At 40.9% G+C, this 27,755-nt stretch overlaps 2 protein-coding genes, 1 non-coding gene and 1 pseudogene across 8 annotated transcripts in view; 2 read left to right on the top strand and 2 right to left on the bottom strand.

Annotated features, from left to right (window-relative positions):
- The window catches only part of PEX3 (peroxisomal biogenesis factor 3), a 48,981-nt gene extending 29,569 nt beyond the window's left edge, over window positions 1-19,412 (top strand). The window contains exons 12-14 of one of the 4 annotated variants that reach the window (XR_008298300.1): window positions 2,138-2,299; window positions 3,476-3,640; window positions 14,350-19,412. Coding sequence is in view for 1 of the 4 variants with exons in the window: in XM_015061860.3 (XP_014917346.2) it covers window positions 2,138-2,221 (84 nt within the window). In the remaining 3 variants the exon portion in view is untranslated. Of the gene's footprint in view, window positions 1-2,137; window positions 2,354-3,472; window positions 5,389-14,349 lie in introns of those variants that run through there. The other 3 variants (XR_003419297.2, XR_008298299.1, XM_015061860.3) reach the window with 3 other exon arrangements.
- Window positions 7,417-26,550, bottom strand: FUCA2 (alpha-L-fucosidase 2). 3 transcript variants are annotated; one of them, XM_027056731.2, is made up of 7 exons: window positions 26,241-26,548; window positions 22,759-22,946; window positions 19,172-19,511; window positions 17,091-17,301; window positions 16,659-16,846; window positions 10,017-10,125; window positions 7,417-8,269 (listed from the first exon to the last, which is right to left on the bottom strand). In XM_027056731.2, the coding sequence occupies exons 1-7, from the start codon at window positions 26,477-26,479 to the stop codon at window positions 8,129-8,131; spliced, it is 1,416 nt and encodes a 471-aa protein (XP_026912532.1). In that variant the 5' UTR covers window positions 26,480-26,548; the 3' UTR covers window positions 7,417-8,128. The 3 variants fall into 3 exon arrangements, with proteins under 3 accessions (XP_026912532.1, XP_053078137.1, XP_026912533.1); XM_053222162.1 differs by lacking the exon at window positions 26,241-26,548 and adding an exon at window positions 23,561-23,789 and having other exon boundaries at window positions 7,498-8,269; XM_027056732.2 differs by lacking the exon at window positions 7,417-8,269 and adding an exon at window positions 8,311-8,464 and having other exon boundaries at window positions 26,241-26,550.
- On the top strand, window positions 20,185-21,512 carry LOC106965794 (ceramide glucosyltransferase-like; annotated as a pseudogene).
- On the bottom strand, window positions 23,396-23,521 carry LOC113599002 (U6atac minor spliceosomal RNA). Its single transcript, XR_003419755.1, has one exon. It is a non-coding gene; the product is annotated as a U6atac minor spliceosomal RNA (small nuclear RNA).
- Window positions 26,551-27,755: the final 1,205 nt, after the last annotated feature.

Genomic DNA, 27,755 nt, shown 5'->3' with positions numbered 1-27,755 from the left:
GCGGTCCGGGAGTTCGAGCCCCGCGTCGGGCTCTGGGCTGATGGCTCAGAGCCTGGAGCCTGTTTCCGATTCTGTGTCTCCCTCTCTCTCTGCCCCTCCCCCGTTCATGCTGTCTCTCTCTGTCCCAAAAATAAATAAACGTTGAAAAAAAAATTAAAAAAAAAGAAAAAAAAAAGAATGCACCAATAATCTGCTCATGAAAAGTTCCGTAGACAATACTACCTAAAACTCAGTCCTTCCTTAGAAAACCATTTTGGAATGCATTAAGTAAGGCAAATATTATTGAAATAAGAACTCTGGACCCACACAGTTTTTCCTGGGTCACCTGCAACCAAGTTGCAATACTTTTAGAAGACTAAAACTTGTATTAGAATTAGAAACGTGTTTGCAGTACACCTCAATTCCAAACTACTGCAGAAATGTACAGGGAGGAGACTGCAGGCTAAGTGTAAAGATGGCATCTTCTTGGTACCATGTGTCTCAGACAAGTTAGATTATCTTCTGTGTACTTTCTGCTTGGCAACATGAAAAGAACTAAGACTACAGATTGTTTCTTTCTCTATATGGTGTCGTTACTGTGTCCTTTACATGCTTATTTTGCCTCACTGTTCTCTTCAGTTGTCTTTGTCATCTCTGTCACCCATGACAGGCATTCATATTGCAGAAGGAAGAGGGAGTAAGGCTAATCTCATTTCGCTTAATTTAAGCTCAGATTTTATTAAAAACTTAGTTTAAAATTTTTAATTTCATATTAAATTAATTTTCACATGTATATCAGTGTGAGAAAAAAGTTTGTAACTTTTGGCACTTAAACCTTAACTTCACCTTTCTCCAGTTTCGTAAGAGTCTGGCTTCATCTGTAGGCTATTCATCTTGGCAGGCCAGTGGGAAATACAACCAGGCAAAATACACCACCTGCAGCTTGAAGGCTTAAGTAATTTATGTACCACAGTAATTAAAATCTGTATAATTGATAATGAAAACAAAAGAGTTCAATCTAATAAAAATACCATTGATATTAATGTTCAAAGATTTTTAGTGTGACTGAATGTAGGTTATATACTACACTATTGACAAGTTCTTTTAAGCATAATCTCTATGTTAACTCATTTAACTATAAAATGCCAAGTTGTCTTTAGACTTTAACCATGAATTTGTTGAGGTCAAGACTGGTCTAAAGTTCACTTGAGTTTTCTGATACTTAAGAAACAGAGAACACTAAGGATAGATTCATTTTTCATTTACTGTTTCTCTGATGCCCAGAGAGGCACTTAAATGTTTCTGTGTCGTAGATCTTTTCACAATCTGGTGAAGCCTATGGACCCCTTCTCAGAATAATGTGTGTAAATGCATATCATAAAATACATAGGCTTTAAAGAAAGCCAATTAATTACATACAGTTTTCAAAATACTTTTTAAAATCAAATTTATGAAGTAGCAGTATTGCCTCCTTGTTCATGCATTAAATAACAAGATGTAATGGCAGTTCATGTATCTTCCACAATTATCATATGATGTGACAATGTCTTATTTCCACTGAAGACAAATGCATAGCATGTTACTGCTGTCACAGTTGTCAATTTCATAATTGAAAGAAATGCTAGATTTTAAAGGTTAATGAAAATAAAAATATAATTCTTGTTTTTACATTCACAAATCCGTTAAGAACCCTTGTTCTGAAGTAAATGTATGTAGTTTATGTTTGTGTATGCAGAACCCATGACATGCTACATACATTCTAGGTTAGATCTTCTAAAAAGTAACATACCTTACAACCATGTTATGTCAGCTTCCAGCCAAGGTACCTTTACACTTGTATCGTTAGTATTGTAATCATTTATGGAACAAATACTTACCCAGCACATGGCATACACAAGTCTGTTTGAAGACTGTTCTGGGTCTTCTTCTCGAAGTCACACTGAATACTTACCACACCCACCATTCCTCATACAAGAACCTAAGCGATAAGTATCTCCTAGAATTTCTTATGCGAAAAAATATTCCTTGCATTAAGTGATTTTCTTTTTGGCCTTACTGCCACAAAACTTAAAGCTAAATTTATTGCTTGATTGCAGAAATGGATTTAAATTATCTATACTTCTTACAAACTGTAATGTTTTATTGTCATCTTTGCTAGGATCTGTTGATGATGGAGCAAGTGAAAGACTTTGCTGCTAATGTGTATGAAGCTTTTAGTACTCCTCTACAACTGGAGAAATGATTTCTTTTCCTTCAAGAAAAACTACAATGGAATTCATTTACTTTTAAAAATACACTGAATGAATCAACTATATATAGGGTAATGATTTGTTACCGAAATGCCTAATAAAAATATATTCTTAATCAAAGTCTTCATTTCGTAATAAAATAGATTTATTTGGCATCTTAATATATTTTTTTAAAGTCATCAACAGACTAGTTTTTGTGAGCATATCTGAGCATACACAGTGCAGACATCAGAATTGTTAATACTTTGTTACACCATGGATATTAGTTCCAAACTGACAAAAAACTAATGTAGATACTTTTTTTTTATATATATATAATATGAAATGTAGTATACATTGACATTTATACAGAGGAAAAATCTGTTTGAGAAATAGCTGTGAAGTTTAGAAAATGTACTATTTAATCATAAAGTTCACTGGACTATAATATACATGAATGAATCAGACTTTTCTCCCGTTACTCTTCAAAGGAATAAGTTATTTACCTTAGATAAACCTGATGAAGGACATTTCTTTTTATGGAAACCAGTGAATTTAACAACCATGATCAGTAATTTTTCGTTACCATTGTTAACAATCCTTAGAAAATTACGTATTTGATTTAGAGGCTTAAATTGTGCTGTTGTTACTCAGCGGCTATTTTTAGCTATAGTTTCAGCATTTGTATGTAAATAATTTTAACTTACTTTGTATTGATTTTGAGCACAGTAAATATCTTATTGCAATAAAATATTTTAGTAAAATATGGTTTTGTTGAGTTAATACTTTACAGCCATTAATTTATTTGTCCTATAGCATTTTTGCTGTTACTTTGGGAGAATATGCTAGTTTTCAAGTTTTATTTTAACTAGTAATATAATTGATGCTTTAGTTTTTCTGTTTAGAAAAAATGAATAGCATTCCCTTCTGAAGAGAAACAATTCATCGTCTCTAGTAAATCTATATTCTGTATTTATAATTAAGGGCAATTAGGCAGAAATAAATGAATTGTTGCATATCATTAGTGTATTAGATATATTTTCGGTAACATAAGAATATTGTCAGTGACATCGCTTTATGTTCCTCCAACAGAGGAACAATGTTTAAAAAAAGAAAGAAACAGATGTAAAAGTGTTGCAGATAGCAAATATTTCTCTTCCAAATTTGACAGAAAATAGTGATGTTATTTTCTAATAGGGTGGAGGAAAAACTGCATTTTGGAAAATTAGTGAATGTGTATGTAATAGGGCCTGCATCTCTTGCAGCAGTATTAACCCAGGATTTCATCCAAGGAATATTTGAGACTGAACAGGTGTGGCCTTGTAAAAAAAAAAAAAAAAAAAAAAAAAAAAGGATCGTATTCTGATCAGCTGACAATTTTCACCTGGAGTCACCTGCGTCTGTGGCGCCGTGGCAGTTGAAGAGATGATCAGGTAAAACCCACATGCATTTGAAGCTAACTGGCCTTAGATATTACAAATGTGTCTTCAGCTAGTACAATAGGACCCCTCTTGTCTGGGACCAATAGTTTGGTTAATCCAAAGGTCACTTAAATAAAGCAGGGTATCTATCACACACAAAAAAACTTATTCTTAGATATTTTAACTTAAAATATAAATATTCTTTAGTTGCCACTTATTTAATCTAGGGACCAGGTCTTTTCTACCTTTTTCTTATGGGTCTGCTTTGAGGCACTCCTAACTCCTTCTTGTGCAGATCACGTGCACTACATTCCATTATATAATTGTGAGCCACCGATACAGAATGCTTGTAGGTTTTTGCTATATTTTCCTCCAATCTTCTAGAACTGTTTTGCCCACAATTAGCCAATATCTTTAAATTTTAAAACAGCAACACACTTTTTTTTTTTTTTTTAAGATTTTATTTTTAAGTAGTCTCTACCCCCAACATGGGGCTCACACTCACAACCCTGAGATCAGAAGTCTCATGCTCCACCAACTGAGCCAGCCGGGCGCCCCTAAAAAAACAACACTTTTATCGAGTCTTTTCAAAGTTCAGCTTAGTTTTCACAGAAACTACAACTCTTCGCACTCATGTCATCAGTTTATATACTCATGATAACAAGTTCAACTGGCATAATCAGTTTGGTAACTATTTCTTAGAGCCGATGTAACAAATTACTGCTAATTGGGTGACTTAACAGAAATTTCTCTTCTCACCATTCTTGATTTTGGACGTCCAAAATCAAGGTATCAGCAGGGCCATGCTCCCTCTGAAGGCTATAGGGAAGACTGTTCAATCCTTTCTTGACTCTCCCAGCCTCTGGTGACCCAGGTGTCCCTTAGCTTGTAGCAGCAAACTTCGTCTCTGCCTCTGTCTTCACATGGCCTTCTCTGTGTGTCTGTGCTCTTTCTCTCATAAGAATACTCTCACTTAGGACCCACCCACGTACAGTATGATCTTGTCTCAATACTTAACTTTCGTTACATCTGCAAAGACGCCATTTCCAAGTAAGATCACCTTCTGAGCTTCTAGGCAGACATGAATTGTCGAAGAATACTCTTCAGCCCCTATAGTAACAAACTCTACGCGACTTGGTAAACGCAGATTGCAGCAAGTGGAAATCAAAGCGAAGGGTGCACCAGATAGACGCCTACTAACGGAAAGCCTGCAGCCTGCCCTAGGCACCTCCTTTTCTGAGGAGATGAAGACCATCAGTTTATCCCGTGAATTGGTTACATGGAGATTACTTAAAACTGCTTCTATTTTTTCTCCTTCAAACTTGTATAAATTTGTCTGTTACTGTGTATATATAAAAATTTTACATGAGCACTTATTTGCTTGGAAGATTTTATCTAACCAGATCGTTCACTTGCAAAATTGAACAGAAGATAAAACATCGGTCTTGTCTTCTGTTGTCCTCATTCATATTTATTTGAATAGCCTGAACTTTTACAGTAATTGTGTTGCTTGTATATGACACCTATGAGAAAATGAGATAGAATCTTACTAAAGTGATATCCATATTTAAAATATCAACATCTAGAGGCACCTGGGCAGCTCAGTTGGTGAAGCATCTGACTTCAGCTCAGGTCATGATCTCACCGTTCATGAGTTCAAGCCCCACATCAGGTTCGGTGCTGACAGTGTGGAACCTGGAGCCTGCTTTGAATTCCCCTCTCTCTGCCCCTCCCCTGCTCACAAACACTCTCTCTCTGTCTCTCAAAAATAAACATTAAAAAATTTTGTTTCAATATCAATATCTAGACTATTCAGTCTAGTAACCTAGTTTGGTTTGCCTTCAATATTTCTCTAGTCATTAAAGGAAAATCAGAGGTTACCGAAATTCAATTCAGGGCATTTTATACCTATTTAATAATGCTGGGAAAAGGATTATTTGATTGGAGGATAAAAACTATTGGCTTAAAATAGTTAATGAGAGATCTGATTTTTAATTATCCTTACTATAATTCTTGCCCTCATACTACAGATAATTCCAAGAATTTTCTGGAATATTTTTAAATCCTTGTTATGAAACCCCATTGTAGTACATTTTACACATAAGCAAGATATGCCTTAAATAAATTTAAATTTGGGGTCATATTTTTTCTTAGAGTTGGGTTAAAAGCATTTTATCAGCACCTCAGAATGCTGAACTGTATTTTGTCATGTAGCTCCTTCATAGCTACTAAGTCACCAAACCCTATAATTTGCTTAAATACTTGTTTTTCCCCTTTCGTATCAATTTGTAAAGGTGAAGATGGACAGGATAGGAATTTAAGTGGTTGACAGGCTTCAGTCTCAGAATGACTTTCTTCAAACAAACAAATGACCCTACTTTTATGATAAGATTCTTGTAACACTGTTTCCTTGGCTTTGGTTGGGTTTTACTCCTGTTTTGGTTTTTCTTAGTCTAGTGTTTGGGATCATATAAATCTGTCCAAGTTGGATCTCGAAGAAAATATTAATTGGGATTTAGAACTATTAACATATTTATGTAAATGGCATGGTTTTGAAAATTTGGTAGTTTTAGGAACTTCAACAATGAGTAATTTTTTAAAAGGTTTTCAACTTTAGCATGATTTTAGGGAATATGAATAGTATTCTTTTTCATTCTGTACCTGAAGCATTTTTTGGAAACAGATGTCTGCATTTGATTAATGTGACCAAACGAAACCTACAGTACTACAAATAAAGATCTGGCCATATTAAACTTCTTTTGTTGAGGAGAGTGACTTCTCTAATCAGTGTTTCTTTAAATTTACATCAAAATCTGTATTGCTGCTTCATTATTTTGCTTCATTCTTAGGGAAGATTTGAGTAGAATTCCTAATTATCAACTAGGTTTTCAACTTCAATTTCCTTGAAGACAAATGTAGGAAACATATTCATTAATTTAAAAAAAAATTGTGGGGGGGGGGGGCGCCTGGGTGGCTCAGTTGGTTAAGCATCTGGCTTCAGCTCAGGTCATGATCCCACAGTCCATGGGTTTGAGCCCCGCATCGGGCTCTGTGCTGACAGCTCAAGAGCCCTGAGCCTGCTTCAGATTCTGTGTCTCCTCTCCACCCCTCCCCGACTCATGCTCTGTCTCTGTCTCTCTCAAAAATAAATAAACATTTAAAAAAAATTTTTTTTTAATTTTTTTAATGTTTATTTACCTTTGAGAGAGACAGAGACAGAATGCAAGTGGGTTAGGGGCAGAGAGAGAGGGAACAGATCTGAAGCAGGATCCAGGCTCCAAGCTGTCAGCACAGAGCCCAACGCGGGGCTCAAACTCAAGCTGTGAGATCATGACCTGAGCTGAAGTCGGCCGCTCAACCAACTGAGCCACTCAAGCGCCCAAAACATATATATATATATGCATATATATATATATATATATATATATATATACTAGGCACCCCTAGTATGTTTTAAAATACCTACAGTAAACCTATATCAGTTTTATTACCAAGAGGGAAAAAAACATTTTTTATTTTTTTTTATTTTTTTATTTTAACGTTTTATTTATTTTTCAGACAGGGAGAGATAGAGCGTGAACAGGGGAGGGTCAGAGAGAGAGGGAGACACAGTATCTGAAACAGGCTCCAGGCTCTGAGCTGTCAGCACAGAGCCCGACGCGGGGCTCGAACTCCCGGACCGCGAGATCATGACCTGAGCCGAAGTTGGCCGCTTAACCGACTGAGCCACCCAGGCGCCCCGAAAAAAAACTTTTTTATGAAAAGACAATTACTATGAGCACTGGAAATATGTATTAGGCCAAATTTATTATATCTCTGCCACCTGTATTAGTCTGCTAGGGCCACCATAACAAAATACCACAGACTGGGTGGCTTAAAGCACAGTAATTTATTTTCTTACAATCCTGAAAGCTGAGAGCCCAGTGTGTCTGCAGGTTGGGTTTGTCTCAAGGCCTCTCTCCTTGGCTGGCCGATGGTGCCTTCTCCCTGTGTCCTCACATGGCCTTTCCTCTGTGTGCTTGCATCAGTGGCATCTCTTTCTCTCCTTATAAAGACGCCAGTCGTATAGATTAGGCTCTTACTCTTATGACTTTATTTAACCTTAGTTACCTCTTCAAAGGCTCTGTCTTCAAACACAGTCACATTGAGGGCTAGGGCTTCAACATAGGAATTTGAGACACAATTCAGGAGACTTAATTCAGTCCTTACCACCACCAGTTCCTGGCTACCATAAAACAAAAATTTCCACCTCTTAATCACACATGGAAATAAATTCAATGTGAAGAGACTTCAATGGCAAAGTACACTGGAGAGGTAAAACAATTACATGGGTAATTTAGGAACAAACATAAGCAGTAAGAGGGGAAAGGGCCTGAATTGCCTAAATATTTGACTTTCCTTGACCAATTTTACATTTGCTTTCTCTATATGCTACAATTATAGAAACCTGATATTTTCGAGTCTTCGATGTACCCGCAGCATGAACTACTCTGCTGCAAATTAGATCACATTAGTTAGTGCTAGAGCCCAGCCCCATTTACAGGGCATCTGATCAAAGGTTAGACGTGGCAGTTCTACCAGTATGCCATTTGGCTTCAAAGACGTCCAGTTAAGTGGCTGTCCGTGTCCCAGTAGTTTAATCTGAAATTAAAAACATACACAGAAATGTCTTCACACGTATCTCTTTGACTCACCCACTTTATTGCGAAAGGGTGGCTGGTATTTCTTTAAAACACTGTAGACAAGAAACTCAGCTTTTGCTTTTATTTAGTGGTTCACAAGTTATTTTAACCTTTGGTCCAAATGAGTGCATACGTGCGTCTTACTCCTATATTCCTGTCAAGTAAAAGTGTCCAAGAGTTGGAAGAGAAGAACTGTAAAGGCTGAATAATGTTAGAGTAGGGAAAACACTGAAGAGAGGACCAGGGAAAATGACTCTGGACCTATCTGCCCAATGTAAGACTTGCACAGTTCTTGCCCTTATCTAGGAAGCTACCCTTCCTCCCCAGGTTTTCCAGTAACTGATCAACAATACATAAGTCTGATCAAATACTACTGTAATTGTTTTATATCCTTACTCTTATACTAAATGGGTTTAAATATGTTTTCTACATATCTATGGTTATTCTGAACGAGAAAACTTTGCCTATCATGTGGAACAACACAAAAACAAAACCCATGAACTTTTAAGATTACAGTATTAATGGGGCCAGACAAAATATAGATAAAATAAAAAGATGATGTCATACCCACGCCACTAAGCTGTAATTAAACATCAAATGTGAACTCCATCTTCCTTTCTGCCAGATCAACCACAGTGTTAGAAATGAAATGTGGAAAGATGATACAAGGAGAAGCATATGGACAATCTACATCCAAGGAAATTGTTTCTTAAAAACAAGCTATAAAATGCATCAAAATGAACTCAATACCAGATCTGTCGCCTACAACTGTTAGATTAACTTCCTCCAGATTTTTTTAATGACCTTAAAATAGTACGACTACAACATCTTACTTTTATTCTGATATATTCTGGGATGGGATGTCTGGGAAAGAACCTGAGTTTGCTTTACTCATTTATTTATTTATAAATTCCAGAATCATTTTGGATGCTTCCAGAACTTGAACAACATAAAATAACCATAAAAAAGAATGTCTATTTTACATTGATACGCATGGAAATGTATTTTAAGTTTAGTTTTCTGGGAAATGAAAAGAAAATTTTCAAAGGTTTGGCCAAACATTGCCACTGACGAAGTTCATTTTAAAATTACAGGTATCCCCTACAGTCAGTGTTACGCCATTTCACTTTTATAAAAGGCCTAGAGTAGTATCTATTTTTGTAACTGAAAGAAATCTAAAGAGGACTTTCACTTTTACAAAAAAAAAAAGTGAAAAGTAAAAATAGCATTTAGCGTTTGTTTTGCAGAGAGCCGTTTGAGAGGCAGTGCACACCCCAACAGCAGCGAGTGGTAACTCCAAGTTCCTTCCTATACTCAGCATTTCAGCATCAAGCTGCCATAGCTTTGAACTGAGTCTGTGAGCATCTGTGCTTTGTCTCCATTCAATTTGTGCATCCGTTAGCAAGATGTGTTCTAAGGGATCAGAAGAGCTCTTCTAAGAGAGGTTATTGTGGGGGTCTAGGACTGTTCAAACAAATTTCCACATAAATTAATGGTAATTGCTTCTTTGCTTTACACCATTTCAGCTTATGAAAGATTTCATAGGAATGCTCTGCTTTCGGATGTGGTGGGAGAAAACCCATATCTCATGAGGTATAAATGGAACATACGTAAGGCTCTCCTTGAAGTTAAAAGTTTCATTCTGTTTTTCCCTAGGGTATGCTAGTTAGCAATTTAAAGACACAATAAAGATAAAATCTCCTTACCTCTGTTGCCCCCGGGGTAGCGATGGGTTGGCCAAGAAACAGATGTCTTGATGTGGGCCATTTAAGATATATGGCGTAGACCAACTTTTGTTTAGGTTTGGATGTGTACCTGGTTAAAAGGAGGAAAAGAGCATAGTGGTATTCCTCATGTGTTAGGTTTGGGATTATTTTACAGAGATACTTTCATGCAGTAAATATTTACCCATGTCTTCATTAATAGAAGGAAAAAATAGCTCCATGGTAGAGTAAAAAGCACCCAAAGAGGGTTCCCAATTCCAGTGTGTCTTTGGGGGGCTGGAGAGGGGGTTCCTCACCCCCAACAAGAAATTCTCCAACACCAGCTGGGTGTCCTACAATTCAACTTAATTCTGACACTATCTACGTGGAGATGGTGTCAGATTCCACAGGTCAAGGATTCAGTCCTACAAGACTGCTTGCCTGCACCACTCAACTTCAGACACCAATCACAAGTCCAAGGTATCACCTGGTCTTCTAACCCACCAGCTACAGATGGGAGGTTCCAACAACCTTTTCCCTGGGTTCAATTATTTTTCTACAGCAGCTCACAAAACTCACACAAACATTTTACTTACTGGCATACCAGTCTATTATAACAGGATAAAACTCAGGAACAGCCGAAGGGAAGAGACGCATAGGGCAAGGTATGGGGAAAGGGCATGGAGCTTCCATGAACTTTCCAGGCACACCCCTCTCCCAACAACGCTGAAGCTCTCCAAACCCCATGCTTTTGGGTTATATGGAGGCTTCATTACATGGCTATGATTGATTAAATCACTAGTCATTGGTGACTGATTCAACCTTCAGCCTCTCTCCTCCTGGAGGGAGGGACTGAAAGTCTCCAGGCAACCAGCCTCACCCTTGGTGAAGTGGAAAAGTCGCCTCATTGACATAACAAAAGACATCTGTATAGTTCTCATCACTCAGGAGATTCCAAGAGTTTAAGGAGCTCTGTGCCAGAAATGGAGACAAGACCAAATATATACTTGTTATCATAAATCATAATATCATAGCACCTCCCTCCCCCACTTCCCCTATACCAAAAAGAAGAGACTTCTCTTTTTTTTAACGTTTATTTATTTTTGAGACAGAGAGAGACAGAGCATGAATGGGGGAGGGGGCAGAGAGAGAGGGAGACACAGAATCGGAAGCAGACTCCAGGCTCTGAGCCATCAGCCCAGAGCCAGACGCAGGGCTCAAACTCACGGACCGCGAGATCGTGACCTGAGCTGAAGTCGGACGCTTAATCGACTGAGCCACCCAGGCGCCCCAGAGACTCTTCTAATATTACTCTTCATCAGACTGTTCCCATGGAGTTGGAAATAGGGAATTATGAGCAAAGAAGGTAAGATGCAGGAGTAAATGGCTTTCCACCTGATTCAAATCTTCATACTCCCTCATCAAAAAGTCTGTATGTGTCAATGCTGGGCCAAGTACTGACGCTGGTGTTAGGGATACAACAGACAACAAAACACTTAATTCTTATTCTTATGGAACTTAGACTAGAGTGACGAAGACTCTATTCAATAATCACACAAATAATGTCAAAGTGTGAGTTTTGATAAGCACAATGAAAGAACAGTAAATTGAAAGGTTATAAAAAAGGGACCTCTTAGATTAGACCATCAGCGGGGTGCCTGTGTGGCTCTGTCAGTAATGCCTCCAACTCTTGACTTCGGCTCTGTAAGAAATAAGCCCACTGACCCAATCAAAGGACGGGCACAGAGACTCTGAGCACAGTGAAGCGAGGCTTTAATCAACATTCTTGCAAGAGCGGGTGTCTGATGGAGGCACACTCGGAGCAGTTACAGCAGGCTATTTATCTCCTAGCGTGAAGTCCCTCCCGATTCCTCATTTGGCTGAGTACTACAGAGGTTACAGCCTTACCCGGGAGTCAGCTATGCCCACGTAAGGCAAAAACTAGTCTTTTTGTACAAACATACATTCCTTGAGGTGACACAAAGACTTCAGTTCTTTGGCACATGCCCATTACAAAACCCGCGAAAACTAAGCCCACGAAATGGCAAGGGGAAGAAGAATCAGGAAGTGAAGTGAAGTTTGGGACTCCGTTGGGGGGGTACATATTTCCAATAGGTTGTAAACCTATTGGTAACTCTATAGCACAGCTTTTATTTGGTATTTCTCAAAACAAATCATTTCATTTACTTCTCATAGGCTCAGGCCATGATCTCACAGTGGTTTTGTGGGTTTGAGCCTTGCATTGGGCTCCGTGCTAACAGTGCAGAGCCTGCTTGGAATTCTCTCCCTCTCTCTCTCTGTGCCCTCCCTCACTCGCACTCTATCTTTCTCTCTCAAAATAAATATTTTAAAAAAATGTTTTAAATTAAAAAAAGATTAGACCATGAGCAGAAGCCTAAAAAAAATGACATTTCATCTGAGACTTAGATGATGAATGAGAAAAAAGGTAAGAGTAAGCTCTACACAAAACAGAACTCACTCATTCTTAGTTTTTCAACGTTTATTGAAATCTTAAAATGCTAATCACTGTTTTAGAGCTGGAGACGCAGCATTGAACACAGTCCCTGTCCTTATGGAGCTTATGTGGTAGTGGAAAAAATTAGAATAAGCACGTGATGATTAAGTCCTATGGGGAAAACTGAAGCCAGGTGAGGACAGAGCATGCAAGGTTGGGAAGGAGGGATGTGGTTGTTATTTTAAATCTAATAGTCCATGGGGCGCCTGGGTGGCGCAGTCGGTTAAGCGTCCGACTTCAGCCAGGTCACGATCTCGCGGTCCGTGAGTTGGAGCCCCGCGTCAGGCTCTGGGCTGATGGCTCGGAGCCTGGAGCCTGTTTCCGATTCTGTGTCTCCCTCTCTCTCTGCCCCTCCCCCGTTCATGCTCTGTCTCTCTCTGTCCCAAAAATAAATAAACGTTGAAAAAAAAAATTTAAAAAAAAAAAAATAAATCTAATAGTCCACCTTTGAGGAGGTGGCATTGAGGAGACCTGAAGAATGTGAGGAAGAGCATGTGAGTATCCAGAGGAAGAGAGAACAGCAAGCAGGAGTATGCTTGGCCTGCTGACATGGCAACAAGAAGGGCAGGAGAGAAAGTGAGGGAAAGCATGATGGCAGATAAGATCAGAGACAGCAAGGAGCCAGTTTTTATAGGACCTTACAAGCCTCTACAAGATCTGGCTCGTTCTCTGAGACCGGAAGCCATTGGAGGAATTTGAGCGTAGCAGTGACATAACCTGGCTTTATTATTTCAAAGATTTTGTGGCAGAAAGATGAAAGGGGCAAGGATGGATGTAAACAGATCAGTCAAAGAAGCTTATAATCCAGGGGAGACACAATAGAGACTAAAAGAATGAGACATGGTCAGATTCTAGATATACTTCAAAGAGAAAAATGATACTTGCTGATGGATTGGCCGTGAAATATAAAAGGAGAGTTGAAGACTCCCAAGATTTTTGGCCTCACAACCACCTAAAAGGGTGAAGCTGTCATCAATTGAGTTTGTGAAGACTGCTTGGAGCTAGTTTAGAGCAAAATTTTAAAATTAGGACCTCAGTTTTAGACATAACAGGTTTAAGGTATTTATACTTCCAAGTGGAGATGTTGACCAGGAAAGCGAATGTAAGTCTGGAGCTCAAGAAAAGGTCGGCACTGTAGAGGTCATCGGTATGGCATCTAAGGCTGTGAAAATGGATGTGACTGCCTGGGGGATAAAGATAAAGAGGAGGAACAGAAGCCCAAGGACTAAGCCCCAGGCACTTCAGAGTATAATGGTTGGCAACTGGGGGTGGAATCAGCAAAAGACACTAGGAAGGAGCAGCCAACGAGCAGAGGTGGCGTCAACAGAGTCACATGCCGCCACAAACTCAGAAAACGGACCACGAAGTCACCCTGGATTTGGTGAAGGACGGGTTATGGAGGGCTTGGATAACAGCGATTTTCTGAAGTGTGGGGGCGGAAGCCTGACCAGAGTGGGTGCAGGAGAAAACTGGAGCCAGATATTGAAGATAGCCAGTTTAAAAAAAAAAAACTTTTAACATGTTTTACTATCAAAGACATGAGAGAAACGGGGAGGTAGCTGGAAATCTAAGGGTCAAAAGAGTACTTTTTTAAGATGAAAGAAATCACACATTTGAATGCTCGCAGGAAGGCTCTAAGAGAACTGCTAGAAAAGTGTCCTCGAGTGGACAATTTGGGATGGGACCCCGGACACGAGGGTTGACCTTAAAGCCAAAAGAAAAATAATCTGGTATTGTGTGTGTCTGTGTGTCTGTGTATTTCTAGTCACATTTTAGCTACCCGTGGGCAGGCATGGCATGAGCAGAGCCAAATTTAACCAGAGTTGAGCTTTTAATCAAAGTCAAGTGAGTATGACAGAGAAAGAGTGTATGTCATGGAGAGACAAGCCACAGAATCTGACCTGGATAAGGAAAAGGGCTGAGGAACAGAAACAAAGTGAGGGGGTCACAGATTGGTATCATCAGTGGATTACAGATCCTTTCGGAAGCCAAAGTGCTATGTGGAGGGAGCTGAAATTTAAAAGGTGGTTGGGAGTGGCTCAGTCGGTTGAGCGTTGGACTTCAGCTCAGGTCATGATCTCCCAGTCTGTGAGTTCGAGCCCCGTGTCAGGCTCTGTGCTGACGGCTCGGAGCCTGGAGCCTGCTTTGGATTCTGGGTCTCCCTCTCTCTCTGCCCCTCCCCCACTCATGCTCTGTCTCAAAAATAAATAAAAACATTAAAAAAAATTTGTTTTAAAAAGGTGTTTGGGAGACAGCATAATGCTTCAAACTGAGATCATGGAATAAGTGCAATTATTGGTAATACAGGATCTAAGACATGACCCAGAAAGGAGGTAGCAAAGGTAGAACACACAAGATGCTCAGAAGAGAGAGTACAAGAACTCAGGGGGCAGCAAATTTTTAAAAATGTGAATACAGGTGTTCAAATCACTAAGAGTGATGTTAAGAGTAGTTCTGGGGACAGTGATCGCGAGCTAGGGCTGAAATCCTGAAGGATTCTAAGGACCTGGGAGTCTACAGATGACTGGGGCAAGGACAGCAGCGTGCCTGGTAGGCTGAAGAACTCCTGCTGTGAGGGGGGAGCAGGGCCACATGGGGTTTGGGGTTGGTGCGGTCAGCAGGAGCCAGACAAGGGGGCTTCACGGACCTTATTAAATATTTTGGCTGTTATTTTTATTTATTGAGATAAAATTTCATGGAATAATAGTTGATGATTGTGAAATCCATGACCAGACCCCCCTGTCAAATATATGCCCAGATGCAAATCCCAAAACCAGATTTAAACTAGTCTCTGTAAAATGAAGGACTGGTACTGGGTTCCAACTATGGCTTCTCCCACACATTCTAAAATTCTACAATGAGTTGCTTCTGTCTAGATTGCTTTACTTTATTTTCTTCGATGAGTTGACAATTAGTTTTAAGTCATAAGTAAAGTCAAAGAAGATTTAGTCTAATTTTTGGTTTATACTTGATCAGGTTGTATTCACCTGGTGACAACAACGGGTGAATTTTTAGAGCTTCCCTATACTACTCTTATTTATATGCGTTAAGACCCAACATCAAGAACCATCATATTTGCAGAATGTGATTCAGATACTCATTGGCATGTGGTACCTTCCAAAGTGCAGACATATGCAAAGCTTTTAAAGAAGATTCTAGTTAAGAGAAAAATAAGCAAGTTAAAATAATTAAATTTTTTTTTTTCAGTTTGTTTATTTGAGAGAGACAGAGGCAGTATGAGTGCGGGAGGGACAGAGAGAGGACAGAGAGAAAAATCCCAAGCAGGCTCCCCGTGGACAGCGCAGAGCCTGATGCGGGCTCGAACTCATGAAACCGCGAGATCATGACCTGTGCCAAAACCAAGAGTCAGACGCTGAACTGACTGAGCCGCCCAGGTGCCTCTAAAATAATTAATTATAAAGAAACTTCAGGTTTAGGGGCACCTGGGTGGCTCGGTCGGTTAGTCATCTGACTTCGGCCCAGGTCATGATCTCACACTTTGTGAGTTGGAGGCCCGCATCGGGTAGTGGGCTATCAACACAGTGCCTGCTTCGGATCCTCTGTCTCCCTCTCTCTTTGCCCCTCCCCTGCTCGTGCTCTCTCTCCCTCAAAAATAAGTAAACATTTTTTTAAAAAACTTAAAAAAAAAACTTCAGGTTTAGATTTATTAGAATAATATGAACAAATTATCAGTTTTTTATCAATTAAAATAATGCTGTTATTTGGGCTGATTTAAAAAAAAATTTTTTTTGGCACCTCTTCCTTGCTAATTTCATACGATGGAACATCTGCAGAAATAAGAATTAAATGACTAAATCAAAGTCTTCCTTTCGGATTAACCACTCAGCATCTTTCATTTTTCTGAATGGCTTATGATTTTTATAAGAGCTGACTATTTTTCACTAAAATTTGCCCACTCTTAGGAAGTTTCTAGATGGGATTTAAGCTTGACTGGATAAACAATAAGTGTTCAAACACATGCTGATTTCTTCTAGAGTAAATAGCTTGGAAAGTGCTTTGTATAACAGGCATGCATCCAATTTCCTTTTTATCCTACTTTTCTCTTTGTATCTCAGAAATTTTAAATGCTTTCCTCCATCAAATAATACTTGCTAACAAGAATAACTTACCACACGTCTGGGGTGACGTCACTCTGGGACCTCCAAGGGTAGGTTTCATAAATAGCTTCTCCATTGACTTTTAGCCAGGTCCCCATTTGCCTCAGTCGCTCCTCAAAAATTACAGGAATTGTGCCATCATATGTGGGCCCAATATTCATCAAAAGATTTCCTCCACATGAAACTGTCTCTACAAGTTCCTAAAAAATTAAGAATAAAGTTCTTAGGGAGATGAAACGATTCCATGGCCAATGTGTTAATAATATGCTGTATTTGTGTGCTTACACACTCATATGTAACCACTGTCCAGAAGAACAAACACAGCAAATAGAATAATGTCCTGTGTTTACAGGCCCCTGAGCTCTACAAATTATACGAAGTAATTCTCACACATCCACACAATTGAGAATATTACCTTAATAGTCACCTAACATTGTACTGTACCTTCACTAGTTCTTCGATTGTAAGATAGTCACTGAGTCTGGCATCTCTCCTGTAACCCCAGGAAAACTTGTCTATTGTCATGCAATTTTCCCATTTATGAGGCAGAAGATGTCCTGGGTGGTAACGATCACTGCAGGTATAATAGCCGCCATGCTTACAGATGGTACCGAGTCCCCAACGGTCATTGGTGACGACTGTGTCCCGAACGGGGCTGAAATATAATTTTTTTTAATAAAGAATAAAACATTTTACATAAAAGGAAATGTCACTGAAAAGAAGTCTAACTGAAATCCACTCCTGAAAAATCATCACAGCATACTAGCATAATGCAAAGCCCATAGTTTTGAAGTCAGACCTGGGTTGGTTGCAATCCTGGCTCGGTCACTTTCTAAGCTCCCCGCCCCAGAGTCAGTGACCTAACTCCTCTGAATAATCTCATCTGTTATTAGATCAGAAATAATTTATGTAGGGGTGCTGGGGTGGCTCAGTCAGTTAAGTGTCCGGCTTTGGCTCAGATCACGGTCTGGCAGTTTGTGGGTTTGAGGCCCACATCAGCTCAGAGTCTGGAGCCTGCTTCAGATCCTGTGTCTCCCTCTCTCTCTACCCCTCCCCCACTCACGCTCTCTGTCTCTCAAAAATGAATAAACGTTAAAAAAAATTTTTTTAAGAGAGAATTTATGTAAAACACCTAGTCCTAGCCCAGTACCCAGCACATACAGCACTTAAAAGAGTATCACACTGTTATTTGAAGCTCCTTCTCCCATGTATTATGAATGATAGCCAGAATTGAGTTTACACTCAAAAAAAATAAAAAAGCGGGGGACTTCTGGGTGGCTCAGTTGGTTGAGCATCCGACTTTGCCTCAAGTCACCATCTCACGGCTCGTGGGAACGAGCCCTGCGTCGGGCTCTGTGCTGACAGCTCAGAGCCTGGAGCCTGCTTCAGATACTATCTCCCTCTCTCTGTTCCTCCCCAGCTCGCACTCTCTCTCTCTCAAAAATAAACATTAAAATTTTTTTTTAAAAAACATTCTTCTCACCTCTAACTGAATATAGCCTTTCTATTACAATTGTGCCTGATGTTGAAAATCTCTGGGAAGTTAACTTGCCATCACTGTGGCATGAAATAATCCCCACAATGATATTATCATGATTTACAAATTGAAGTGGATGGTTCCCAGTCTTTCCCCTTGGACATACCTGGGCAGACTGCTGCCTTAAGTATCAAGAGCTCTCCAGAGTATCTGTATGCACACCCCTTGTGTGTCCAGGGAACACAAGTACAACACTCCCTGATTTCATACCACAACACTGAGTATTTTCTAGTTACAAATATAAATTTGGTCACAAGGTTCAAGACTAACAGAGGAGCTCAGCCAGAACCCCCTGTTCTAATGGGGCAGTCTGGAACATGCTAGAAAGCAACAGGTGGTGCTGATACGGGAAAAGAGGAGGCAGACAAGGGTGACAGTGACTGAGCAGCAAAGATATCAAAGAAGATGAAAAGAAGCAATTAGAGGAATTGACAAGCACATAATCACAAACAGTGATGAACTGTTGTCTCAGAAGGGGAAAGGGGGGACCCACAAATTAACATCTTCAAAGTTCTTGATTCTGTGATTTTATCTTTTTTTTTTCAGTGATTTCAAATTTTTAGTGGTTTTTAGTGATTTCAAAATCAGATCTGAGTTGTATTTGGCTCCTGATTTGTAAGTCTTGATTACTGACTGATTACTTGGAGTAAAAATTGATATATCTAGGGGCACCTGGATAGCTCAGTCAGTTAAGTATCTGACTTCAGCTCAGGTCATGATCTCATGGTTTGTGAGTTTGAGCCCCACATTGGGCTCTCTGCTGTCAGCACAGAGCCCACTTCAGATCCTCTGTCCCCCTCTCTCTGCCTCTCTCTTTCTCTCAAAAATAAACATTAAAAAGACCTGATATATCTAATAAGCATTATTTACAATGATTTCCCCCTGCCTCACACCATAGATAAGCCCAAAAGGGAATATTTCACAAAGCAAGGGAACGCATGTATGAGGGACATTTTGGGTCACCATGGCGATCTAATAGCACATACACCTTTGGTTATACAGCCAGGCTAAGAAGACCGTGCTGTTCCAGTAGTCATCAGGGGCATCTCCATCACCATCTGACCACAGGACCTCCGGCTGATACTTGTTCACTAGCTCGTAGAGTTCTGGCAGCGTCTTGGAAACTGGAAATTGTTGCTGATGGAATGACCTGGACTTATCCTCAAGGAAGAGTGGATGAAACCATTCAAAGAGGGAATAGTACAGTCCAAAGCGAAGGTCAGTCCTGTTCCTAATAGCTGCCTCAAGCTCCTTGACAAGGTCCCTCTTGGGCCCCACATCCACCGCATTCCAGTTCCATGAATGCTTTGAGCCCCACAAGGTAAAGCCTGCACAATTATAGTAAGAGTCTTTGTAAGAATGTGAATCTGCTTTAGGACATTTCCACCTATACAAATACCAAAATAGTGCATGTGACATACAAAAACTTCTACAACAACTGCTTTGTGGAACTTTTTTTCATGGCACATATTCTGCTTTTATATGAGAAACAAATGAGAATCTAAACCAGGTGGAACCAAGGTTTTTTTAAGTAACATTCTGGGTACCCCTTAAGGTCTGCATAATCTCATCTAGCTCCTATATTTTTCCTCATAGAATATAAGCTTCTTGGGGTGGCTCAGTTGGGTAAGAGTCCATCTCTTGATTTCAGCTCGGGTCATGATCTCACAATTCGTAAGATTGAGCCCCACATCAGGATTCACATCTGGATTCCCTCTCTCCCTCTCTCTCTCACTCACTCTCTCTACCTCTCCCCAACTCATGCTTGCTCTGTCTCAAAATAAATTAATTTAAAAAAAGCTTCTAAAACTGTTCACTCTTGTCAAAGGTGTTTGTGGTAAGCTTCAAAGCAGCAATATTTAAAGTCCTATTCAAAATGTTTCAAATCGACAGGCTCTAACACCAGACAGTACTGAAACCACATGGATCTTCATCACCACCTAAACTCACATAAAGATCTTCCTGCCTAAGCAACCTCAGTGGGACTTTTTCCAAAAAGCAATGAAAACATCTGAAAATGGGAGTCCTAGAAAGTTTACAAATGTCAGCTTCAGTATCTGTCCTCACAGTATGATTAAAAGTATTTTGTTTTGCCCTGTGTAACAGACAGACAGTGCTTTGCTGCCACATTAGAACAGGTATATTTTGGAACTTCCCATACAAGGTGCTATGTCTCTGCCAATGTGACTGGCTTCAAATGTGCGACAGGAATATCTTGTTCAATGAGAAAGGATGCGTTAGATCAAGCAGAAGGGCTTATAGCTTTTCCTCAATACATTGCTGAAGATTACTTGATGGCCAAAGCCATAGCTGACGGAGGTTGGAAGTTTGCAAAGTCCACTCAGGTTGCAATGCAAAACTCTGGCTCTTACTCAATTTCCCAGTTTCAATCCAGAATGATCAGATGGACCAAACTGCAAACTAACGTGCTTCCTGCTACAGTAATTCGTGAGCCAATTTCGGAGTGTTTTGTTGCCAGTTTAATTATTGGATGGGCAGCCCACCATGTATTCAGATGGGACATTATGGTGTTTTTCAAGTGTCATTGCCTGGCATGGTTTATATCTGACTACATTCAACTCAGGGGTGTCCAGGGTGGCACACAGTGTTTTTCAAAACTCGATTATGCAGTAGCCTGGTTCATCTGTGAATCGATGACAATATACATTTTTTTTTTTTTTTTTGTCGGCGTTATGGGACCCTACTATAAGCTGGAGAACTGATTGCTACAGATTGCACCGCAGAGGCACAGCAGAGGAGTTTCTAGATGTATAACTATAGCTTTGTGACTGTACATAAAGGAAAAAAGAGAAGTATTACAAATTATGTTTATATAAATGCTTTGAAAGATCTAAAAAAGACGCTATTTTTGTTTTATTTTTAAAACAAAGTGTTTTAAAACAAAATGCACACTATGTAATTCTTTGTGCCATACGGCTTAGAGGGTTCCTAGACATCAGGAAATCAGCAACATGTTCACAAGCAAATACACTTTCTAAATACCCACCTCCATAGGAGAAACATCTATAGGAGAAAATCATTAAGCCACTTGAATGTGGCCAAAGGGAAAAGTATTCTAAGATAACTACAGATTTTTGGTTTTGGTTCTTCCCTCTTATTTCCCTCCCCACCCCTGTGGAAAATACTGAGGCATAATTTCTCATGCCGAGGCAAAAATGGTCATAGCAAAAGCAATCATCAAATGAATTAACATGTGGTTGAGACAGTAACAATTTGTTGACGCTTCCTTGATCTTTTGGATACTGGAATGGTAATGGGTGGAAACTATCCTATTAATGTAAGACCACTGTGATGGATAATTTTATGTCTCAACTTGACTGGACCACAGGGTCATGACCTGAGACAAAATCAAGAGTTGTACACTTAGCAGACTGAGCCACACAGGTACCCCGAGATTAACATCTAAATAGGTAGACTGATTTAAAAAATTAATTAAAAAAAACAAAATAGGGGCGCCTGCATGGCTCAGTCATTTGAGTGTCCAACTTCAGCTCAGGTCATGATCTCATGGTTCATGGGTTCAAGTCTTGCGTCCAGCTCTGTGCTGACAGCTCAGAGCCTGGAGCCTGCTTTGGATTCTGTGTCTCCCTCTCTCTCTGCCCCTGCCCTGCTTGCATTCTCTCTCTCTCTCTCTCAAAATAAAATAAAATATTAATAAAAAATGTAAATAGACTGAGTAAAGCAGATTGCTCTCCCCAGTGTGGATGGGCCTCAGCCAATCCCTTAGACATAAACAGAATAAGAGGCTAGGTAAGAAAGAATTCCCTCTCAGCCTGTCTGAGCTCACACCTTCTCCTGCCTTTGGACTCAGACTACAACTATACCACCGGCTCTCCTGGGTCCAGACTTCTCAGCCTCCATAACTGGAGGAGCCAGTTTCTTCTAACAAATCTCTTTTTATATATCAGACTTCCAATTGGTTCTGTTTCTCTGAAGAACCTTGACTCATACACCGTGTTTCCTTTCAGATGTTCTTCCACCATCTCTGTCATTTATGGGCACCATTACAGTTCCATAATCCTTTTCCCTCCAGGTGACCTGTGTTGCTTTCGTCACCAACAAATTGCCCACCATTTGGCTATCTAAGAGTTGGCCAAAAGTGCAGCAAGGTGTTGGTAATGACACAAGACTACAGCAGTACAATCCCCATGGTGGTGGAGCCTTCCCAGAATGCATTACAGAGGTACGGTGAAAGGGAAGAAGGCAAATTTAATCAAAAACTTTGTGCTGCGACGCACATCTCACTTCAAATAGCTTCAAAAGAAATCTTGGAAATACTTTTAAATATGCACATAACAAAATACGATCATTTTCCTTTCTTTGTGTTGTTTTTATGTGTGTGTATGTGTGTGTGTGTGTATGATCTTTATATAAACCCAATGCCTCTCAATTGGATGAAATATATGGTCCCTTAAATTACAGGCAAATGTCAGTAGCCACTTGACTACTGCTCCTAAAACTGATTTGATGTGTTTTAGTTTCTTCTTCCAAAAGAACTACTTACTCTACATTTCATAACTATCACCAGTGTTTGTAAATGTTACACTTCTTTACCTTCATGATGTTTGGAAGTTAAGACAGTGTATTTGGCACCAGAAGCCTGAAAAACATCTGCCCAGTAGCTCGCATTAAAAAACCGTGCTGTAAATAGTGGTCCAAAATCCTCATATTTGAAATCAGGACGGTAGTTATCTTCCATAAACTTCACATACATCGGTATCTTTTTCTCTTGCCAATACCACCTAAAGGAAGGAGGAGAGAACACATAAATAGCATACGCATAAACCCAGCTCCCTTTACTGATTCCCCCTTACTCGAGTGTTACCCAGATTCTTTCTCCCTTCCCCATCAGTTTGACTTTGCCTTAAAGAAAGCTTACGTAAACTTTCTGCATTTTTCACCTGCCCCTCTGTGAAATCCCCTCGGCTTATAAATTAGAACATTCTAGACAACCCGGCCACCTATTTGCTCTTAATTCTTCATTTTATTTATTTATTTATGTATTTATAGACAGGAAGCAGGATTTATTGGTAAGCATGAATGGGAAAGGGCAGTGCTGAGGTTCTCATGAGTGCAGAGCCTGCCATTTGTCCAAGGGGCCACGATTAGGGATGTATTTGACCCCACAGCCATATGGGATGAGCCGCTTTTCAGCCACCATGTCTTCAAATTTGTCCACATTAAACTTAGTAAAAAATGCTGATTAGATGCCATGAAGTAGGTGGCAATGCCTTAACCGTATGCATGTTGTCAGGCCCGAGGGCCTCTTCCATTCTTGTCAAGGGGAGTGCTAACCTTCTCTCCTTTCATACAACACTTAATTCTTCATTTTTAAATCACAAGGTGTAGTCTGTACCTTTAGATAGTTAGTCCTTTGCAACACAAGTGCCAGCCTTCAAGAGGAAGACCACATGCCTAAAACAACATGAATCTTTTATATTCACCAGCAAAGAACAAGCGGGGGAGTTGGCAACCGTAAAATTAAGAAGATGCTGTTATTTTAATAGATTGACTCGGCCTTTAAGGATTCCTTGTATGCATTCATTCTGAGCAAGGCCTTCCTGCCTTTGGACAAGGTTGTGTGAAGCAAAGCCTGGCTGCCATCAGGTGACATGAAGGGACAAGTCAACAGGCTGAGGACCACAGAAATAGGTTTGTTCTTTGATTGTATCAATGAGACAACTGCCTCTAAGTTTCTCATTATTTGGTGTAATGAGCCCCTATTATTACATCATGTATTTGGGGTTTCTGTACCTTGAAGTGAAAGCTTCCTAACCGATCCATGATGAATTTTTGCCTTTTTTTTTTCATTTTTGCCTTTTAAATTGAACTATAAAAGACAAACTGGGACAGTCAGAAAGTTGAACATAGATAAGAGATTTCTACTTTCTCCCAGCACTGTTTAATTTGAGCCTGCATTCTCTACTATAGTCTCGAGTTACTTTTCAAATTTCATACTAATAGAGGTGAAAAGAGGCACTTACTGTAAAGAGTCCATCATTTATATCTGGATTTGAATTGCCATTAAGGACAGTCAGATATATTCATCTCTACCATTGACTGTCCTGAGTCAAATTGGAGGGCAGAGCAGAGGTTTAGAGGGAACACAAAGGGAAACCATAGGTAATTAAAGAATCTTCTACAGGCTTAATGTACTTCCAGACCACCCGAAATATATTCTACTTAGGTTTCTTTTTTTTGTTTTTAATGTTTATTCATTTTTGAGACAGAGCACAAGCGGGGGAGGGGCAGGGAGAGAGGGAGACACAGAACCTGAAATCTGAGCCGTCAGCACAGAGCCTGACACAGGGCTCGAACTCACACACCATGAGATCATGGCCTGAGCTGAAGTTGGTCCTTTAACCGACTGAGCCATCCAGGTGCCCCACATTCTAGTTAGTTTTATATGAGCAGTATCTTTATTCTTCTAGGTCAAAACAAACAATTCTGTGTGTGTTTGTAGAAAATGAAAAGTTAACCACTGCAGAGCAATATGACTCAAAACTAGGTATTTTTGATAGAGCATCAAATCCTCTTCCAGCACCAGATATATATTTACCAAACACCCTGGGTGAACAAAATGATAAACTATAAATTATTACATCTTAATATGAGAGGAAGAAAATCGGTTAGTTTATACTAATCTGAAACATTTCAAAAATAAACTCAAAATGTCTTACAGCACAAAACTTACTGAGATATATAATATCCTGAAGTAAATGTATCTGGTAATACACAATATGGGGAAAAGGAGTCCCTTGTTTTACCAGCAGATTTCAAAAGAGTATACGAATAGCACTCTGTAGCTTACAATATTCTTTTACATCAATCGGCCTAACTTAATAAGAAAGGTTACTGCTTGGGGCGCCTGGTGGCTCAGTCGGTTAAGCCTCTGGCTCTTGCTTTCAGCTCAGGTTATGATCTCAGGGTTCATGAGATCAAGCCCCGAGCTGGACTCCGCACTTGCAGGGGGGAGGCTGCTTGGGATTCTGTCTCTCTCTCTTTCTCTCTGCTCTCCGTCTCTCTCTAAGTACACGGAGCAGCACTTAATGCATACTTGTTGAAGTCCTTCAATGAACCGGGGTTCTAATTATTGAGCATTATGAAAAAGCAGCAAAGGAAATGACTAATAAATAAATAAATAATGAAAGAAACTTAAAAAGTCAAGCTCTTTGTTGAAAGTGGTACAATGTTAATGTAATATATAGTTTATACTCTACTGTACTACATATTGTATATATTAAATTTGATGCATACTAGGTATACAGTATAAAATAGAGGTAAATACTCATTTATTTTCTTATGGAATACATTATATATGTGTGCATCACTTTACGTGTATTTGACACCACTTCTATCTTGAAGAACTTAACACCGAACTACTTACTCAGGAAAGGTATGTGAAACAGTTCAAAGTTGTAAGAGACGACACGCACATTTTTACATAGATCTCAAGGTAAAATCTAAAGAGCAATTTTTTTTGTGCAGCACTTTTTACAGAATAGTCTATTAATAATAAGGGAGTTTTTTTAGGGTAACATTCTAGAACCTTTTTAAATCCTAGAGCCACACAGGGTAACATTTTAACATTAAAGGACCAGTGCCTGTCCGAATGAACGTTAAGTTTCACATACGCACAATGTGTGTTTTAACCGTGCTGTAGGGCAGAACCGTGTTGGGACCTCGAGTGGGTCTCCACCGACACCACTTTAGGCCCAAGACCCACACAACTGCACGAGGATCTGCCGCTTGAGCGGCTCCGCGGTTACAACGTGATCATTAGGGCTGGGGCCCTGCGACCGCCGAGAGGCCGAGCGGCCGGCGCTGCCCGACGACTCCCGCGGCCGCACGGAGGAAAAGTCCACGTTGTGCAAGTAGACACAGCGAATTACAGTCAACACCCGGAAGTGCCGCTGCAACGGCGGCGGGCGAAGGGGACCCGGGACCAGGCAGGCAGGCAGGGGCCGCGGGCTGGGCGGCGGCTGCAGGCCGGGGCCGAAGGCGCAGTCGGGGCCGACGGAGGGGGGCGCGCTCACCAGAACCACTCGCTCCCGAAACTGGGCACGGAGAACACCCCCCAGTGGACGAAGATGCCGAACTTGGCCTGGTCGAACCAGGCGGGCAGCGGCCGGGCGTCCAGGGACTTCCAGGTGGGGTCGAAGCGCGGCGCGCGGTAGGCGGCGCGGGGTGCGGGCGGCAGCAGCAGCAGCAGCAGCGGGAGCGCCAGCCCGAGCGCGGGGAGCGCGGGGAGCGTGGGAGGCGCCGAGGGGCGCATGTCCGCGCGCCGCCCTCCGCCCCGTCGGCCGCTCTGCGCGCTCGTTCTTCCGCGGCTCCCGCTAAGTAAGCGCGGCCTCTGTCACCTGACCTCGCTGTCTGGAAGAAGGCGCCCTCCCCGCTAGGCGTGGGAGTGGCTGCGGTCCCGGGCGGCCCGCACACCCCAGGAGGGCTGCATCGCTCAAGTACGCTCAAGTACGAAACTCACGTGGCCAGAAGTAGCCCTCAGCCGGCCCCGAGGCTGCTTAGCTAAGGCTCCTTGGGGAACAAAGGGTCAAGTTCAGGGACCTGTGGGAGCGCCTATTTGCTGGAAAAGCTCAACCCTCACGGACTTTCCGTGACCGTCCCTGTGGAACCCTGCACGCGGAGGCCGAGGCAGGAACCTCGACAGGGTCATCCAGTGCCTTCCAAGTCCAACCACCAGAAACAATCCGGATCATTCTCAGCCTCTGATCCACCCCCCAAACTTCTGGGTGTGTTACGGCTGTGGCTGTCAACCTGGAGCCTGTGTCGTGTGAAATCCCAACAGTTTCCAGTTCAGTTAGGGGCCCCAGAATTTGCATTTCTAACCCAGTCCTAGATGTTACTGATGTTGCTGGCCCTGATCACCAAATTTGGGGAACCACTGCATCCGAGAACAAGGCGCCAGTGGCATGAATGTTTAAGAAATCTGCAGGCTTGGGAAAAGCAGCCTAAAACTTGGAATGATTAATCAAGGGACAACATCACGAGGGACAACATCGCCCTTCCAGAAATGATTTTAGAATAAAACCAGAATCCTTTCTCCTCCTACCCCTCTTAGCCATGAATGGGCCAGTTCAAAGGTCATCTCCTCCCAGCTTTCTGACACCACCTTCCCTCCCAAATGTTTTACTACTTCCTGTGTGTTAACGTCTTACTCCAACCACTACTATAGGATTCTGTTGATCATTTTGTAATTAGGAGGACACAGATATTTCCCATTAGGCCGGGAGCTTCCAGTGGATGGGTGTGGCAACCATTTCTGTAGCCCTTGAATTTAAAGCAAAGCCTGGGGGCACCTGGGGGGATCAATGGATTAAGCCTCCAACTTCAGCTCAGGTCACAATCTCATGTGAGTTAGAGCCCCACGTCCTGCTCTGTGCTGACAGCTCAGAGCCTGGAGCCTGCTTCAGATTCTATGTCTCCCTCTCTCTGCCCCTCCCCCCAAAAATAAATAAACATAGAAAGAAAGAAAGGAAGGAAGGAAGGGAGGGAGGGAGGGAGGGAGGGAGGAAGGAAGGAAGGAAGGAAGGAAG

This window comes from Acinonyx jubatus, chromosome B2 (assembly GCF_027475565.1).
Source record: "Acinonyx jubatus isolate Ajub_Pintada_27869175 chromosome B2, VMU_Ajub_asm_v1.0, whole genome shotgun sequence".
Classification (NCBI taxonomy): domain Eukaryota; kingdom Metazoa; phylum Chordata; class Mammalia; order Carnivora; family Felidae; genus Acinonyx; species Acinonyx jubatus.
This window is presented reverse-complemented; position numbering and strand designations above follow the sequence as displayed.

Coding starts and splice junctions, on each gene's coding strand:
- FUCA2 (XM_027056731.2), bottom strand. CDS start 26,479: ATGCGCCCCTCGGCGCCTCCCACGCTCCCCGCGCTCCCCGCGCTCGGG. Junction 19,512..22,758: donor AACTTCCAAACATCATGAAG/GTAAAGAAGTGT, acceptor ATAATTGTGCAG/GCTTTACCTTGTGGGGCTCA. Junction 10,126..16,658: donor GACGTCACCCCAGACGTGTG/GTAAGTTATTCT, acceptor CCTTTTAACCAG/GTACACATCCAAACCTAAAC.